Source organism: Hemitrygon akajei, chromosome 7 (assembly GCF_048418815.1).
Source record: "Hemitrygon akajei chromosome 7, sHemAka1.3, whole genome shotgun sequence".
Classification (NCBI taxonomy): domain Eukaryota; kingdom Metazoa; phylum Chordata; class Chondrichthyes; order Myliobatiformes; family Dasyatidae; genus Hemitrygon; species Hemitrygon akajei.
The window spans coordinates 150,555,491-150,575,428 of record NC_133130.1 but is presented as its reverse complement, the minus strand read 5'-3'; the positions used below and the strand labels follow the sequence as shown (position 1 = coordinate 150,575,428).

The 19,938-nt window shown below is 40.8% G+C and overlaps 1 protein-coding gene across 3 annotated transcripts in view; it reads right to left on the bottom strand.

Annotated features, from left to right (window-relative positions):
* Positions 1–19,938, bottom strand: part of brinp1 (bone morphogenetic protein/retinoic acid inducible neural-specific 1) — a 403,545-nt gene that overhangs the window by 13,662 nt on the left and 369,945 nt on the right. For all 3 annotated transcript variants that reach the window (XM_073052225.1, XM_073052228.1, XM_073052227.1), the window contains 2 exons: positions 8,892–9,128; positions 4,381–4,603 (listed from right to left, as the gene is read on the bottom strand). In XM_073052225.1, coding sequence (XP_072908326.1) covers positions 4,381–4,603; positions 8,892–9,128 — 460 coding nt within the window. The remainder of the gene's footprint in view (positions 1–4,380; positions 4,604–8,891; positions 9,129–19,938) is intronic.

Here is a 19,938-nt window from a genome sequence, read left to right as displayed (position 1 = left end):
TATAAGGGGAAGTATTAATGCCATCCTTATGTGAGAAATGTCAGACTATGTTTGGGGTTAAGTTCTGGTACCATGTTTCAGATGTGGACTCACCAAAATAACAGAGAAGCTGAAAGGGCTAAATGTTTCCAGGACTGGATCACGATTCCCTTGAGTATAAGAGATCAAACAGCAAGTCTAAGATAACTAAGGTACTTAATGGCATGGGAAGAAATGAACTATTTCCTGTGAAAGGGGATTCTAGAACAAGTGGGCATCAGCTTAAAATGTTAAGAGAAAGGACTATCTTGCACAGACTTACTGAAATCCTGGAACTAATCCCACACCATCATCTCCTCACCAGATTGTTACTGAGACCAGGAGGAATAAAAATCTTAAACTGGGATTGTTGGACTTGCATTTGCTGAGGGCAATAAGTGAAAAAGAACAAAGAAGGTTAAAGAACTTATGATACAGATCCAGGGATGCAACGATTTAGTGGAGTTCCTACATGAATGGAATAAAATCTCAGTCTGTTTTATATTCAGGTTACTGGGCTAGACTTTGCACCCTCCAGTGACTTGAAAAAGAAGAATCTCCTGATCTTCTGATCTTCTCTGCAGAAGGTTGGCTGCATTAATGGCAACATGACTAGCGTGGTAACAGGGCCTCTTATGACATAAAGTTAACGGGGATGGGAGTAAGAACTAGCATCACCATCATACTAATAGATGAAAGAAGTGCTGACAACTAAGCCATTCACACCACATCCATTGCCAAATCTGCTTAGCCACTTGTCAAAGCTTCATAACAATGGAATGTTTCTCAACATTCAAAAAATTCAAAATACTGCTAACATGACTACACTTAGTCAAAAGTTGAGCAGTAACAATTCTTTAAACATAGCTTTACATGTAAACAAATACAAACAATGAAGCATAATCTTAAATAATCCATTTCCCCCATTCCTGCCTCCCCACTTTAGCCAGTTCACTACATTGAAGTAAATAGGGAAATTGTCCTTGTACTGAGTCCAATCCTGTGCAGTGGGTGGATGTATTCTCTCTGTAACTTAAGTCCAACATTAAAACACAGTCAATCAATATGTTAAACATAATTACATAAGAGATGAAAACAAAAGCAGGTCTTTCAGCCCTCCATGCCTGCTTCACCCCATCTATAAAATCATGGCCAATATTTTTACCACATGCAGTAACACCATCATTTAATCTCCTTGACAGCTGACACCAGATATGAGACTTAATCATTTGTCATACTGTCTTTGAGATTGGGTGGATAAGGCGACACATTTTGGCAAATATACAATAAATTGCAAGATCCAGGCAACATGCAGTGCTTCCACCAGGCAAAATATTATATGGGTCCTGGCCAATCCTAGCCTATCAGGGTGTGGATGGGTAAATAGAATATGACTTTAGTTTATGGTATTATGTTTCTTTGCAGAACTTTTATATTGCCAACTGTAAATTAGATTGACACTCCTGAATCACTAAGGCACTTTTTCCTCTCCAATGGGCTGAGATCACGTTAACAGAAGATAAAAGGTTAGCTAGTGATTTTCTTCACTTTTCTTACTCCTGCTTTAACAGGATCAATCAGTCATGTGAATGCAGCATGGATTAACGTGAATTTGATTGAATAAAGTTTCTTAATAAAGTTGTCTTATTTAAATTATTTCTATTCAATCCATTTCCTTTTCATTTCTTACACCTGTAGTCAGAGTGCATGAACAGGAATTTATTTCCACTGCTGTCAAGGGGCACATCAAACACATTGATGATATATGCGGATGGAAGTAGGCACATTTAAAATGCTTAATGGTTACCATGAAGGGTTTTAGTGACTTTGCTTACCATTCCCACCAAACACACCAATTAGCCAAATTTCTCTGCTCCCTCTTGAAGGTTCTTAGTTTCTGAAACCTGATAATTAAGTTACCATAAATGTGACTATTTCTTCTAATAGTAAGTATTGAGATAAAAAAAGTACTGGGATATTAGATCATTGACCATTCATCAGAACAAGATAGGATCAAGGACTAAGTTACATAGAAAGGCAGGAGGGTTGGCTAGAAGGGAAGTGTACAAAACGTAAGGTTTCTGGCAGGGTGGAAGCTGGTGCTGGGTGATAATACATGACGAAGGTATGTCTGGATGAAGCATAAAGAGTTGGAGACAAATAAAGCAGGAAACAACTGAACCCTAGAAACACAAACACGAATTGCTGGGTGAACTTAGTAGGTCAGGCAGCATCTATGGAGAGGAATCAACAGTTGATGTTTTGGGCTGAGACACTTCATCAGGACTAGAAAGGAAGTGAGAAGAAGCCAGAAGCCAGAACTCTAGGAATGTTCTTGCTTTGTTCTCATCCATTCCAGAACTTCAAATTTCTTTAGCCTCTTCCTGTTTACATCTCCCTCTCCCCCAGGCATTCCTTCACTACTATCTCTCAGAAAGCATCGTACTGTTAAGTTTCTCATCTTTTCAATTCTCTTAGATGATAAAGATGGATTCTTGATCTTCCAGTCTATCTTCTCTCAATCCTTGCACTTTCTTTGTCTACCTTTCATTTGTCACATTATCTGGGATGGCACATCAGTGTAATAGTCAGCCCAATGCTGTACAGTACAGGCGAGCTGGGTTCAGTTCCTGCTGCTGCCTGTAAGAACTTTGTACATTATTCTCATGACCGTATGGGTTTCCAACGAGTGCTCCGGTTTCCTTGGACAGTCCAGTGACATACCGGTCGGTAGGTTAATTCACCATTGTAAACTGTCCTGTGATTAGGCTCAGATTAAATCAGGAGATTGCTGGGCGGCATGGCTCAAAGTGCTCAGAGGGCTTACTTCACACGCTATCCCAATAAAGAAATAAATAAATCAGCACTACACTTCCTCTGTAACGCTTTATGCTTCATTCTGTTTTTGTACTATTTTGATATATAGAATGATCTATCTGGATGACAGGAAAACAAAAACCTTTCACTATAGCTCAAACTTCAAAGTAAATTTATTATTAAAGTACATATATTTCACCATCTATAACCCTGAGATTCATTTTCTTGTGGGCACACTCAATAGATCCATAATAGAAGTTGAATGAAGATATCCCCTTTGGTTTGAGAGCCTGATGGTTGAGGAGTACAAATGACAATAATAAACCAATTACAGATTACTAGCCTATTACAGACCACCACTTCTATTCTCTCTGTCCACCGCTCCTTTTGCACTGTAACATTAAAAAAAGTGTTTCTAACTCTTTTTGTACCATCAGCTTTGCTTCTCTCTCCACAGACCTGACGCACGTGTACTTCTAGCATTGGTCTTTATATAAATTTCGGATTTCATGCACCTGCAGTACCATGCATTGAGTCATATGTGTTTATTTATTCCAGTGGGCCATCAGTCTCACTTGTGATCTTCTACTTTTTTGACATGTTTGCATATGTATCCACAACCTCTCAAGAGGGGGTTGTTAAGTAGAGATTGAGAGAGAAAATCCTGTCGTATTTTAGATTCAGATTGAGAGGTGATCTAATGCAGGTGCTTTAGATGATAAAAAGTATTCAATACAGTACAGAAAATGTAGCTATTTCCTCTTAGGAATCACTAAATGTAATATATTTCTCATTGTGAATAGAAGAGTAGGTAAAATAAAAAGTACCCATCAATTTACTGCAAATAACTGGCATTTTTGCTCTTCATTTTTCAAATTCTTATACCAATTATTTATATTCAATTGTTAAAGAGGTTGCATTACTTACTGACGGTAAAAGTATTTCTTTTTCACCCCTTGCCTCCCACACTTCATCTACTTCCTTCTACTTAGAGTATTTACTTATTTGATTTTCTCCTCTCTATTCATTCCCTGGAGTGAGATGAAAAATGATCACCTCAAAAAAAGAAAGGCTATTTGGTTGAAAATTTGATTTATCAGCCTGGACTATATAGAACTCCAAAAACAAATAATGAAACCCCATTTGTCAATGGTTTGCTAATCCCCATGCCTATTCGTTGCAAATCTTTACAGGACATTGTATTTCTGAAGGAATGAATTTTAACATATTTTACAATGCTAGTTCATGTCTTTGATTGTCCCTTACTCAGGCTGTAAAAAGAGCAGAAGATCCACAATGCAAAGCACATATTGTTCCACAAATGGAAGTTATTCTGAACTTCCACTCGATGGACAGTGCAGATAACGCGGAAAAAACTGGGAGGAAGTTAGGAGACATAACTTCAAGCCTGCTGGTGAGTAGACTTAGTGGTGCTTTTAATTATGGTGAATTCTAAATCTTGAACTACCATGTAGTGGAAACAGTGATAACTCTCTCATAACTGTACCTGTCACAGCCCCCAGCAGATGATTGGTCTCCACTTACCTTTCTCGAGGCATCTGGTGGTTGGGATTGTGCCGACAACGGATACTGAGACTGAAAAGCTTGCGGGCTGTGCGCTGGATCTTCAGCTTCAACATCTCCACACTGCTCAGGAGCATCTTGTAGCGTGCTTGGAGATCCCAGTCATTTCCCCAGTACTGGTGAACAGTCCCCATCATCAGGAAGTGGGTGGTGGGCAAACGCTTCAAGAAGTTCTTGAATTCAACTGCAAGGATGGGTGACAGGTTGGTGTTAGACAAGGCAGTCATAGCTTCAAACAACAACGGAACGATCCTTTCTGTCCATTGAGCCATCAAGCACCCAGTCGCTCCAATCCTACACTAATCCCATGCTTTAGAGCGAGTGCAGAGGAAATATACGAGGATGCTGCCTGGATTACAGAGCATGTCTTCTGAGGATAGGCTGAGCAAGCTCGGGCTTATTTCTTTGGATTGAATGAGGATGAGACCCGATGACAGAGGTGTATAGGATGATAAAAGGCACAGGTGATAAGTGGGATAGACAGAGACTTTTTTCCAGGGTGGAAATGGCTAATATGAGGGGGCATTGTTTTCAGGTGATTGGAGGAAAGAATGGGGGGGGGGGTTTATAAGTGTCAGAGGCAAGTTTTTTACACAGAGTGGTGTTGTTGTGGAATGTCCTATCAGGGATGGTAGTAGAGTAAAGTGCATTAGGGGCATTTAAGAAACTCTTAAATTGGAAGGCTTTGTAGGAGGGAAGGGTGAGATTGATTTTATAGTTGGGTAAAATGTTGGCACACCAATGCAGGCTGAAGGGCCTACACTGTGCTGTGGTGTTCTATGTTCAGTTATTTTACTCCGCAACTAAACACTGAGGACAATTTAAAGCTGTCAATTACGCTATCAACTTGCATGTCTTTGAAATGTAGTATGAAACCAGAATGCCTCAAGGATGCCCACAATGTTACAAAGACATAGTACAAACTCCATACAGAGAGTGTCTGATATCATAAGTGAAGCTAACTAGACGCAGGAGGGTGCCACTATCGTATGGTGCTAAATTCTAACATTGAAATGGAGGGAGGAATAAGGCCAGGGGTTGGACTCTGGAAGACACTGTCTAGTCCACACATGGTGGTGCAAGAGTTCATGATCGAACCCAGGTCACAGGAGCTGTAGCAACTTCACCAGCTGTTCTACTTACACAGGAAAAGATCCCTGTTTCTGAAGCAAGGGTATGATAAGCATGGCGCTAAAGACGGGATATGCAGGTGAGCACTGGACTATTGCAAGTTCCATATTTCAGATGGATATTAAACTGATGACTCTGTGTCACTACTCTTAGGTGGACACAAGAAGTCCCACCAATTCAGTACTTTAAAACTTCTTGGCCAACGCACATTCCTGCACTAATCCACTAATCCCTGCACCAGTTAACCGGTGTGATCTCATTCCTACAAATACAGAATTCTGTTAAGAGAACAGTGCATTCTTCAACTTCAGGAGTGAATGTTCCTTCAAGGCTACTGACTTGAGTGTAAAGCACTCATATATCCTGAAGTCATGCATGGTCCTCCATTTTCTTCTGTTTGTGATAACGTTTTCACTCCAACAAAAAATCTTAAGCAGGGAAAAGGCAGCAAAATGATGGTAAGCACTGTGACGCTACATGTATTTAAAAACATCGGTTGTGAGGACATGTGGTGAGGTGTTGACTGACTGTTTCACAGAAGGGGCCCTTCTGCCCATTGTCCAGGTTTGCTCCCAGCAGTTTAAACTCAATAGTCTCATTCCACCACTCCTATTTTCCTGCAGCTCTGCAACATCTTCACTCTCACATCCTATCAAAACCTCTTTGATTCTTTTGCTATTTATCAGCATGGAACAGTGAGTCACAGGGGCCAATTTAACCTACTAGTGCTTGGAAGTAGGCACCGAGGGGATGGCAGGGTAAATTTTTCACACAGTGCAGTGTTTGTGTGGAATGCACTGCCGGTGGCGGTGGTGGAAGCGGATATAATGGGGTCTTTTAAGAGCCTCATAGATAGATACATGGAGCTTAGAAAAGTAGAGGGCTATGCACTAGGGAAATTCTAGGCAGTTTCTAGAGTAGGATACCTGGTTGGCACAGCACAGTGGGCCGAAGGGCCTGCAATGAGCTGTAGATTACTATGCTCTATATTCTATCAGTTAGCCTGCTTTTGGAACGTGGGACAAAACTGAAGCACCAAGTGGAGACACACACAATGTGGAGTCCATGCACAAGGCATGCAAGGTTTGGATTAAGTCCTGGTCACTAGAAATACAAGGCAGCAGCACTCAATGCTGCAACACAGTGAGTGCCTGGATGGTCGTTTAATTAAAGAAGTTCCGTCACTTGCTGAGGGCTTTGTTTTAGGCATAAAGTGTTACATGAGGTTAAAATACATGAATATATTTTATACCATATACACAAAAAGGACATCCAAGAGCAAGGCGATACAGAAACAAGAGGCTGCAGATACTGGAATGTTGAGCAACACACACAAAGCTGGAGTAACTCAGCCCGTCAGGCAACAGCTATGGAGGGAATTGGACAGTCATTTTTCAGGGTGGGACCCTTCATCGGGATAGGTGGTATTAAAAAAGATGGAGGGAAGGGGTGGAACAAAAGGTGTCAAGCTTAGGGCAGCACGGTGGCGTAGTGGTTAGCATAATGCTTTACAGTACAGGCAGTTCAATTCCCGCCACTACCTGTAAGGAGTTTGTACATCCTCCCCATGTCCGCATGGATTTCCTCTGGATGCCGCAGTTCCCTCCCACAGTCCCAAGACATTCCGATTGGTAGGTTAATCGGTCATTATAAACTGCCCTGTGACTAGGCTAGGATTAAACGAGGGGATTGCTGGGTGGCAAGGCACAAAGTGCCTGAAGGGCCTATTCTGCGCTGTATCTTAATAAATAAAAGTGATAGCTGAATCCAGCTGAGCAGGAGTGATAGGCAGATGGAAGGGCACAGAATGGAAGTAGTGTCAGAGGCTGGAGGTTAATAGGTGGAGGCAACAAAGGGCTGACGAGGATGGAATCTAACAGAGGAAGGTGGAGTGTGGAATCAAGAGAGGAAGGCAGGGAAGGCAGTTAAGGACAGTAGGGAAAGGGAACCAGTGGAGGAGTGCATGGGTGACGGACAGCTGGAGTGGCTGAAAGAAGAGAAAGCAATTAGGTGATGGGGGCCTGGCAGGTTGGAGGTGGAAATGGGTAAATCAGGTGGAGAGAGGACAGGGACTGGTGGGAGTAGATGACTGGAAGCTTGAGAATTCAATGCTCATGCCACCTAGTTGTAGGTTACTCAGGCAGAATATGAGATACCGTTCCTCTAGTTTGCAGTTGGCCTCAGACAGGCAGTAGAGGAAGCTGAGGACCGACATTGGTTTGGGAATGGGGAGGAGAATTACAGAACAAGACATTATATGCTCCATTATAATGAGAGAATACAGATATTCAGTGGATACAACAAAATACTGGAATTTATGTCCTCATAATTTCTGGATTTCCAGGTTTTTCAAAAACTGACTCGCACAAAGGGATCTGGAGGATTATGAATCAGACAAGCTCTTCACAACTCTCTGGTTTCAGTTAAGTTGTCAGCAGGAGCTTAAATAACATTATCAGGATGTGAAGGGTTCAACAATTTACAGTTTGATGGGATACTACACCTCAGTCACTTCAGCATAATCAGTAATGGTATTTCTTTAGAGTCAGTTAATGGTATAGTTTCATTGGTGAGGTAAGCCAGTAAATTATCATTGCTGATGACATGATTTACAACAGCCTTAAGCAGGATGGAAATGAAATGAGGGCTATTACTCTGTTCCGTGTCTTTTCTCATTTTGCCTACCTTATCGTGATGGCTCATGAAGGATTATAAATCTCTGCATAAAGGAAGGTGCTGAAGCCATGTAATCATTTTGTGAATCTACCATGGGAAGGGGATAGGACAGAGGGTAACATATTAATTCCTGCACATATACTCTTTCTTACTGAGGTCACTGAATGATAACCAGACTAAGGCAGGAAATTTGGCCAAAATCAGCTTGCTTCTTAATTGGAATGTTGAGGCCAAGTGCGGGATTTTAACTGCTATCCCGTACCCAGTCAGCTGAGGCTCAGGAAGGAAATTATAGCAAGTCTGGCTGGAGCATTAAACTTTATCCAATTGGTGAATTAAATTCTGGAGCCGATACCTCATTGAAACAGGAAACAAGAGGGGGAAAAATCAATCACGGTGGTCATCAGAGAGGCTCCGTCACTTGCCAAGGATTTTTTGTTGTGGAAAGGCGCATTTCTTGGAGCAGATTCATGGATGTCAGTTTGGTTAACATTTTGCACGGGAAACATTTAAACATGTGAGAATAAAAGGCAAAAGGTAAACAGTAAATACAGAAAGAATTGTTAGAATGACAAGAATCTTTAATTGAGTGAATGCTATCCATTAACCAAGTGACCTATCATGTTAATAAGGTAATTGTAATATCAGGTACTTGTCTGGCTTACCTGACATTTCAAAATCCTTATAGGCATTATTCCAAGCTTCAGTAAGACCGGCCAATGTATTTTCCATGATCTGGATGTCGGTGATGGGACAGTTACACTGCGGGAATTCTGCTGCACATTGACAAGCACACTGACTGTTCTTACAGATGTACTCCCCCTCCGCATTGCACATGATGTAACTTAAGGCTGACTGCACAAACTTCTCCCTTAGGTATTCAGGAAGAACAACCTGGAGACCTACAAAAGCAGAAAACAAAGGATAAGGTGTTATTGATTTTTTATTTAATGCTGTTACTGTCACTGGAATACAAAACATAGTCCCTGTCAAGCTGAAAACAATACCTCAGCTAGTATAACACCAGGGTTTATTAAGGCAATATAGCTCAGAAAATTTTTTTAAAAAATGGAGGAAATAAAGATTATATCAAGCTTGCTGAAGTTTAGTAATGGAGTGCTCATTTATATACATTTGAATCTCATGGTAGCTAGGGATACTGGTCCAGTTTTAATTCATACCTTGCAATAGGCAGGTTACTGTCAATGTGCACTGTTGTTAGGATGACTAACAGCCCGGCAAATTTAATGCATCACTTAAAGTTAGTTCAAGCGAGGTACCCAATTAAAAACTCACAGGGTGGGAGGTGTGCACGTTGGCTCGATGCATGATAAAAATTTGTTGCAAGATTTATGGTGCCATGGACTCTCAGAAAGGCAGGCTATAACTTTCTGGTAGTTCATCCAAGGAGCTGCAATAGTGCCAAGCAGTCTTTGTTGAACTAACTGGCAGAAGAAGGCGTAGATACTGCTGAACCTGGGCTACACGCATCCCTGGCAATTTGTCAATACTGATGGAAGATTAGCTCCACTTCTCTTTCCAAAGATGTTCCTAATAGTCTGAGTTTTTACAATAGTTTCTATTTTTTATTCTGTAATTCTGCTTTTGCAACTTGGTCAATTACCGTACTCTTATTTTCACAGCCGATCCTTGCAGGATTATATCCTACTTATTCTGTATAAAAATAATGACATAGCAGTGGAGTTAGAGTTCAGATAGAACCCTAAACTCTGGTAATGTGAGAACTAAAGACATTTAGCAATTAAGCAGCATCTGTGGAAAGAAAAAGTAGAATTAATGTTTCAGGTTGAAAACACTCTGATGGAACTGAGAAAAAGAGAGAGAAGACAATCATTCTAAGGGGCAGAGAGGGTGGGGAAGGTTGAAACAACAAAGAGAGTATCGTTGATTAGATGAGGTCAAGTGTGCAAGGCTTTGATAAAACATTGATGAATGTGAGAACTATGATTTAAATCCACATGTACATGGAGTCATGGAGTACAGAAGCAGGGCACTTTTGCTCATCATGTCCTTGCAGTACTTACCAGTGTTAATCCCTTTACCAGCACTTGGTCCATAGCATTCTCTGCATTTGGCAATTGAAATGCTCATCTAGGTAAATATTCAAATATTGTGAATGTACCTGCCTCTATTCAAACTCAAGAAGGGTTTGCCTGATTCCAACCAGCAATGGTGAAAATACTTCCTTGTATCCCTGAAAATCTATCTCTTGTTACCCTGTGCCATTGGACTTTAAATATATATGTTATGGGAAAATACATTTTATCTACACCATTTTGGCTTCTTATAATTTTGTATGCTTTTATCAGTTAACCTGGAGCCGACTCCAGTCCCAGGAAAACAAAACCAGCATATCCAGTCTCACTCATAACTAAGATGCTCCATTCCAGGCAACACCGCACCAAATCTCCTTTACACCCTCTCCAATGCAATCACAACTAGAAATAGATACAGTACTCCAGCTATGGCTGAACCAGTGGCCAGTGTTTTATGTCGGTCTACCAGAAGTCAATCACTGGTTTAGAAATCGTTATAGAATCAGTTGTACATTTGCTATGACAGTATTTTTAGTAAGCAGTGCATTGACTCTGCATTCAGAGTTGTAATGTGTGGTCCGTAACTGATATGTTAACCATTTGTTTTCCTCTGCGGTTGTTGTCTTGCCCACTGAATTCATCCATTAGTTTGTTCTTTTTCTCCTCCAGATTCCACTGTCTGCAGATTATCTTGTTCCTATCCTCCCAGCTGCCCAGCTTCCAATTGTTTTCCAGTATTCTACAGCTATTTCACCTTTTCATTATCTTCTGTATTTTTGCAGTAAAATGCAAGTTTAATTTCTAGTTATTGTTCTTCTTTCCGTAGCCATGAGATGCACTATCACACAAAGAAAAGTTTGAGAGAATGCTCCTCAGCAGCAAATAGATTAGATAATTCTGCTAGCTTGATAAGAATTTCAAGCTTTATTGCAAATCAACACTCTCCAAAATCAGAACATAATTGGAATTCTATTTTTGTGCTTTCTCTGATATGCCATTTATTTTACAAATGGATTAATAATTAGCTTTATTTGCAACATGTATATCAAACAGCAAAATGTACAGTGAAATGCATTGTTTGCGTCAGCTACCAATAACAGTATGAGGATGTGCTGGGGCAGCCTGCAAGTGTCGCAATCTTCCACCGCCAGCGTAGCAAATGGATTGTTTGACTCTTTCATTTGCTGTCTATCTTCCAATTTGCGGGCTCTGTCACATGGTCTATTCCTGTGTTTTAAGTCTGAAGTAACTGGATCAATATGATAAATTTACTTCAAGGTTAGTTCAGGTAAGCTCTTTGGCTTGTGCAAGGGAACTGTGTCTCTGCAGAGAGGGTGATGGTGAAATGGAATGGGTTAGTTGAAACCACTGATAACCTGGACTTATCTAGAGGACAAGTTAGATATAGCAGCTAAAACCTTTCAAGAAGATACTGCAGAAGTATGAGAACACATGGCTGTAAGGTTAAGCTTTCTAAATGTCTCATTATACAATAAAGAGCAGGAACTGACTGACAGCTCCAACAGATACAAAAGGCAAAAAGCAGGATGATCTTTGGAGTTAATATCCATTGCCAGAACTAGACCCAATTAATACTCACAAAGAAGAGTGTTCACATTGGATACACTATCAGAATCTATCAGAAAAAATTAACATAGACAAGAGTTTGAAACGTCTAGCTCAGGGATGTCATGCTGTTACTGATGTCATTTGGTAGGTGACTGACCCATTCAAATTAAGAATCTACTTGTGTCAACACTTTGTTTTAGTCATCCTTTACCCAATTCTGATCTTGCTAATTGATTTGGAGAACTTTATAGCTAAAACAGCACACACACAAAGAAAAAGATCCAGGTCAAGCAGTATCTGTGGAGAGGAATACGTAATCGGCATTTCAACCCGGATCTTGAAGAAAGATCTTGGCTTGAACATTGACTATGTATTCCTCGCCATAGGTGCTACCTGACCTGCTGTATTCCTCTTCCAGTTTGTGAGTGTTGGTGTAGATTTTCAGCATCTGCAGAATCCTTTGTGTTTATAACTAAAAGATATATGATCAATATTTTGGTCAGTTGCTCTATTATTTATTCATATACAGTATATCAGTGCCAAAATAATATTACTATTTTGGAAAGCTTCAGGCCACAAAGACCACTCTGAATGCAACTTGTTATTTTTTTAAGCCAGCCGGCCAATCTCCGAAAGGGTAACAATGTGTTTGCTTGGCCTTAACATCCAAAACTTCGCCAATCAAGCAGTATCAGTGAAGAGAAATAGACAGTCGACGTTTTGGGTTGAGACACTTCACCTGGACTGAAAGATCAAGGAGACCAACCCCAGTAAGAGCACTTGGCTGTGGTAGTGAGCTTGGGTGAGCATGTGATCGAAGAGTTGAGAAGTATTACGACAGTGAGAATGTAATCGTCAGCATTCTTGGATGGGAAAGGGCAGGCAGAGGGTAAAGTACAAACTGGTTCCTGTCGCAGATCACCAAGCTGTAATCCTCTCTGGGAAGAGGCCGTCTTGCCTCTTCCCAAGGGAGCTCTTGGCCCATCAAGAGTAAAGTGCTCACTGGAGAACAAACTTCAGTGAGAGTCAGGAAGATAAACCTGAGGGAAAACAGTTGTCTGGAGAAACATTACAAATGGTTGCATCTTTTCCCTTGTGCTTGCAATCAACAGTAGTGCTCGCAGCTGAGATCACGACTAAGTGATCACTCTCAGGCTGGTACCAGTATATGCATTTTCCTTTGGAGACTACTTCTCCTTTCTGCATATAACATCAATTACCAATTCTTCTAAGAGATAATATAGCAGGGAGGCGGGGATAAGATATACTTAGTTTCTTTATCTTTTTTTTCTTTTTATGGATAAGAGGAGAATCAATTATCTTTTTCTTTATTACATACTATTAGATTAATACTATGTTTGATCTTGATCATGTTTATTTTTCCTTTTATTCGAACTGTTATTGATGTAGATATTTGTGATAATTCTCCTCTTGTTTATATATATGTACTTTTTTATTTAACTAATAAAAAGATTGATAAAGAAAAGAAAGAAAGAAATATTTTGCCTAGGCAGAAGCGCAATACTGAGTACTTATTTTCTTTGAGATTCACAGTCAGCATAAAAAAAAGGATAAAGCTAAAACTAGGGAAAATTAAAATACATTTTCCATCACTCTTGACCCTTCGATGAGAGAGGTCCTCACTGAAACCTACCAGATGCTGTAAGGTCTAGAGGGAGTGGACATGGAAGGGACATTTCCATTATTAATAGTGTCATGGATCCAAATGCAGAGCCTCAGTATAAAGGGATATAAAACCAAGAAGAGGAGGAATTTTGCTTGCTAGTGGATGGTGAATCTATGGACTTCATTGCCATGGAGGGCAGTAGAAGGCAGGTCACTGGGTCTATTTAAGGCAGAGATTAATAGGTTTTTGATTGGTAAGGGATGTAAGGGTTTTGAAAGCCATGATTGAATGGTGGTGCAGATTCAATGGGATGAATGACCTAATTTTGCTCTTATATCTTGTGGACTTAACTCCTTTACTGCTGCCAGGCTCAGGAAAAGCTGTTTTCAGCAATTGGATATCAGCGGTGACCTGAGATGAATGATAAATACTAATAAGTACAATGGACTAACTTTGGAGCAACAACTCAATGCCAACAGACCAAGGGCCAAACGTGAGGCAGTCCTGTCTTGAAAGATGTTGGAATTTGAGTTGCCGTCATCTTCTTGAACCAGTCTGGCCGTCCTCCTCTGACCACTGTTATTAACAAGAACCGCAGCTCACTGGATGTTCTTTTGTTTTTCACACCATTGTCTGTAAACTCTAGAGACTGCTGTGTGCGAAAATCTCGGGAGATCAGCAGCTTCTGAGATACTCAAACCACTCTGTCTGGCACCAACAATTGTTCAATGATCAAAGTCACTTAGATCACACTTCTTCCCCATTCTGATATTTAGTCTGAATTACAACTGAACGTCTTGACCACGTCTGCATGCTTTTATGCACTGAGTTCCTGCCACATGATTGGCTAATTAGATATTTGCATTAAAGAGGTGTACAGCTATACCTAATAAATTGGCCACTCAGTTTATGTAACAATAAAAAATTAGCTAACACATAAGAATGCTCTGTTGCCCTACCAAGAGATTTTGGACTGCCATTTGTAGTTTCAGTTAAGCTCGGATAGGAGGGCAAAATGTCCAAATCAAAAAATTCCACACCCTCCGATCCAAAATATTAACACGTTATTATCACAATAATATATCAACAAAGTGCAAAACAAGTCAGGAGCATGCAAGCAAATGAAAACAAATGTAGTGTAATTGCTTAACACGTAAAAAGTGGGCAATGAAATATTTGCTAAACACGTGTGACTGGAAACTCCAAGGCATTCGAAAGATAGCTACAGCAGCCATCTTCATCATACATTTAAGGTCATTTGAACCTGAACTAGGGTGAGGCAGGGGAGCTGGCAATTTTGGGAACTTAACTACCAAACCAACCAATCTCTGATGTTGGTGACACTGGATTATGAATGAACATGTTCTCCTGGGACAGGTCTGCAACAGGAGATCCCAAAGAACAATGTGCTACCAATCCTAATGCAATATTCAAAGGAATACCGAACCAGGAATAACATTATTCCATGCAAACTAGGTGCAGGAATTATATTGGAAGTGCAAGGGCTGAGTTAATTTTGTGAGATTTGCCCCTGAAATGGTTGCAAATGCAATTTGGTTTAGCTTAAATTAACTTTCAGTCATGCAGTGGTAAAGAACAACACAATATAATCAATTTGAGATGCAACGAAGTGCCAGCACTAATCAATAACCAAAATTAATTTTATTCTGTAGAATCAGAGGCAAAGCTGAGGCACCAAACTTACATCCATCTTCACAAATGATGAGAATACTGAGTATATTACAGTATAGGATGAGGTAGAAGATAGAATCGGATACATCTAGACTATAGAAATTACTTTAGAATTAGAAATTACCTTCCCATCGATCTCCCTCCAGGCAGTTATCCTCGTAAGCGGAACTAGCACTACACCTGCCCTTACACTTCCTCCCTCACCACCATTCAGGGCCCCAGACAGTCCTTCCAGGTGAGGCGACACTTCACCTGTGAGTCGGCTGGTGTGGTATACTGCGTCCGGTGCTCCTGGTGTGGCCTTTTATATATTGGTGAGACCTGACGCAGACTGGGAGACCATTTCGCTGAACACCTACGCTCGGTCCGCCAGAAAAAGCAGGATCTCCCAGTGGCCACACATTTTAATTCCACGTCCCATTCCCATTCTGATATGTCTATCCATGGCCTCCTCTACTGTCAAAATGAATCCAAGCTCAGGTTGGAGGAACAACACCTTATATACCGGCTGGGTAGCCTCCAACCTGATGGCATGAACATTGACTTCTCTAACTTCCGTTAATGCTCCTCCTCCCCTTCTTACCCCAACCCTGACATATTTAGTTGTTTGCCTGTTCTCCATCTCCCTCTGGTGCTTCCCCCCCCACCCCCTTTCTTTCTCTTGAGGCCTCCCATCCCATGATCCTTTCCTTTCTCCAGCTCGGTATCACTTTCCAGCTCTTAGCTTCATCCCACCCCCACTGGTCTTCTCCTATCATTTCGCATTTCCCCCTCCCCCCACAACTTTCAAATCTCTTACTATCTTTCCTTTCGGTTAGTCCTGACGAAGGGTCTCGGCCCGAAACGTCGACAGTGCTTCTCCTATAGATGCTGCCTGGCCTGCTGTATTCCACCAGCATTTTGTGTGTGTTGTTTATAGAAATTACTTAAATGGTTAACAGTGCTCTGAATAGAAAAATAGTGATAAAGATAGGTTGCATTAAAAATAGAAAATGTTGGAAGAATTTTGGAATTGCAGACATTTGCTAAGCAGGGAGATGTGGCTTTGGAACATTATCAAACATTGTCAAAGACTAAACGGGAAAGAGAAACAAAAGAGAGAGAAAAGGTCAAAAGGGACAGGCAGAAATCTTGCCAGTAAACAGAGGAGAATTTCTTCTTGACTGGCAGTCCTGGGAGGGAAGTGACATCATCTCATTTAATTTCAGATTTAATTTTTTTTAATTCCCATATTTACATGCAAATAGTGACTTCAATACTTCATAACGTTCAAAGGCCATTGACAAGCCAGGGTGTAGCATTATTCAGCTGCACAACAATCCTCTGGAGCTGTTTCTCAGTCTTATTGTCTTGGCTAAGACATGGAACAGACATTGTCCAGGATGGGATGGGGTCTTTAATGATATTGCGAACAGCAAGCACTGTAAGTTATCTCCAGGTGCAGTAGTTGAGTCCCAGTGATGTCCAGGCCCATCCCAATCACCCGGTGGAGTGCTCTGTCCTCTGTCTTGCCACAGCTAGAGTACCACACTGTCATTCCGTATGCCAGTATGCTCTCTATTTCACATCGATAAAAGTTGGCCAGTAATTTTGGGGGCAGATTAGCTCTCCATTAGCACCTCAGGTAGTATAATCACTGTTGTGCCTTCCCTGCCATCGAGGTTGTGTTGATGGATCTAGAGAGCCCCTTGTTGATGTTCATCGTCAAAAACATGAAACTGGAGACCCTTCAGCATTTATGAATACCTCATCATTTATGAATAGTGGGGCTTGTACGGGACTCCTTGCCTTCCAAAACAGAATTATCATTTCTTTTGTCTTCTTGACGTTGAGTGTTAGGTTTGGGCTCCTGAACCAATTGGACAGTTTCAGTACCTCCTCTCTATTTGTTAGTGTTCGTGATTAGTTCAATCACAATTGTGTCATCTGCAAATTTGATAATTGAATTCATAACAAGAACAGGAGTGCAGTCAAAGGTGAAGAGAGAGTAGAGAACTGATCTCAGCACATAGCCCCAGGGGCACCAATGTTAAAGATTGGGTGGGGGTGGATTGATGTGCACTTGCCTAGTTTCATTGTCTGTGTATGATTAGTGCGAAAGCTCAAGATCCAATTCCAGATGGATGTGCCAAGAGCTAGATTTTACAGCTGGACAATCAGCTTGTTCAGTAGCTTGGTGTTAAAGAACGAGCTGTAACAAATGAAGAGCATTCTGACGTAGGTGTCTTTTGCTCCAGGTGTTCTAAAAGAGTAGGACGGGTGATAGATATGCATCTTCTGTTGATCTACTTGCCATGTAAGTAAACTGGTGCTGGCCCACACTTGCTAAGATTACGTACTTGATGTGGAACATGACGAATCTTTCCAAGCACTTGGCAACCACTGGTCTGGAAGTTAGATATGGCCCTTGTGGCTAAAGGGATCAGGAGGTATGGAGAGAAAGCAGGTACAGGCTTCTGAGTTGGATGATCAGCCATGATCATACTGAATGGTGGTGCAGGCTCAAAGGGCCTACTCCTGCACCTATTTTCTATGTTTCTATGTCTGTTGTCATTAAGACATGCTGCTGCTGATGTCTTGGGGATTGCTATGATGGTTGCCGCTCTGAAGCACGCTGGAACCATAGCCTGGTAGAAAATGAGGTAGTGAGTGCCTGTCAGAACTTCCAGCAGCTGGTCGGCGCTGTCCCTGAGGACCCGTCTGAGTATGCCGTCTGGTCCTGCCGCTCGGCACGCACTGGCATTATGGAGTACATGCCTCACCCTGTTTATTCAGTGTCTGCGCAATTTCTCCAACCGATGATAAGGTCCTCATCACTGGTTCCTTATTGTCCTTATCAAAGTGAGCAAAGAAGTTGTTCAGCTCTTCGGCTAGCTTAAGATGAGTTGCACCCCTGGTTGCACAAGCGAACAAGGGGAAAACTAATGGTGCCCATTTTATTCCTCTGTAAACATTGGCCAAGAGGACTGGAAGATTGCAATTGATTAGTTTTTTTTGGGAAAAAGAGTCATAAATCTAGGTGTTGTAAAACTATCAAGTTAGTATCAGTAATTGGGGCTTAGCTGCTGAAACATTAACCCCAGATAAAATAGTCACTTGCTAGAAACATGGGTTAGTACACAAAACTGACAAAGATCAATTAAAGACATGTTCAACTTGCTTCAATTCATTAAGCAAGTAAAGGAGAATGTTGATCAGGTCAGGTCAATTTAGTTAGTATAATATATAAGAAATTAAAAAAAAACAAGTATATGTCAAGGTCGACCAATTTTTCCAAACAGCCACAGAAGAGGGTGAGTTTATTTGTTGATGAAGAAGTAACAATTGTCATAATTAGAACATAATGTAAAATTGATGCAATGATTTTCCTGCGACTGATCAAACAACAAGATGTCTCAGCATCAGGCCTAAGCCACAAGGGTCTTCATTTTGTGTTAACTGAGGTGTTAAGGCTGGCGTGTGTTCCACCTCTAAGAACTCGGAATATAGTTTGCTGTCATTTTCCTTCTGTGCACAGACATCAATATCCCTTTACAGGGACTTGTCAAATGATCCCTGTACATTCCTAATTAATGAACATGACACAAATACAGAAATATCTCAACCAATTTGTCACAAATGTGAGAAAATCTGCAGGTGCTGGAAATCCAAAGCAACACACACAAAATGCTGTTTACTCTTTCCCATAGATACTGCCTGGGCTGCTTTGTTCCTCCAGCATTGGTCTGTGTTGCTCCTCAACCAGCTTGTGCTTTATTGGGTAATGCAGTCATAATACTTCCTTATTTCGAGCTTTGTTTGTGATCTTGCCATATCCCTTCTCCGAAGGCAGCTGTAGTGGTACAACTGCTTGACTTATCAGTATTAATATAAGGGCTTTCTTTTCACGAATATTATGAAGATACTTTTGAATAAAGGATGATGTATTTGCATGATTGATCAATCAATCAGTATAATTGCATCTACTTACATCTTTACTGTATGACAAATATAGAGTGTAATGGGTTTGGTTATAATTTTGTTTTAATTGTAGGATTAGTGGGGATGCAATGGAGGATAACTGTTCAATTGTTCACTTGTTTCACTTATTAAGCAATCAATACTACACTGTTACAGACAATTCCCTGTCAAGTTCTTTATATGGCATAAGAATCAAAATGACGTGAAATTAAAACAAAACATTTTTTAACCATGAAAATGCTGCATTCTTTATTTGTTCAAAATCACAACCGGTAAACTTTATTGTGAAGTGGAGCAGATAGGGGCAGAAGGTTGTAGGTCGCCGAGCCAATCTGGTGTGACTGAATCACATTCCTAGTAATTCATTTTGACCTTTGTGAGGTCAACTGCTTGCTTTTTTGGTTTATTTCAGCAATGAATTTGTCATAAATTCTGTCTCTTGTCAAAATTTACACAGATAAACTGCAGCCAATTAATAAGATTCCCAAATAAAAAAGGACTGATAAATTCAGGTAAACAAAATTAGATGAAGTTCCAATAAGCTATCAGTTAGAAAGCTTATCAGTTGAATAAGTTGTTGATTATTAACTGTGTAAATTCAATACCAGAACAGGGGAAAACATTAACGCGAGAAAATCTGCAGATGCTAGAAATCCAAACATCATACACAGAGTGCTGGATGAACTTAGCAGGCCAGGCAGTATTTATGGAAAAAGTAGTCGACTGAGTCCTGCCGAAGGGTCTCGGCCTGAAACATCAACTGGACTATTTTTCATAGATACTGCCTGGCCTGCTGAGTTCCTCCCA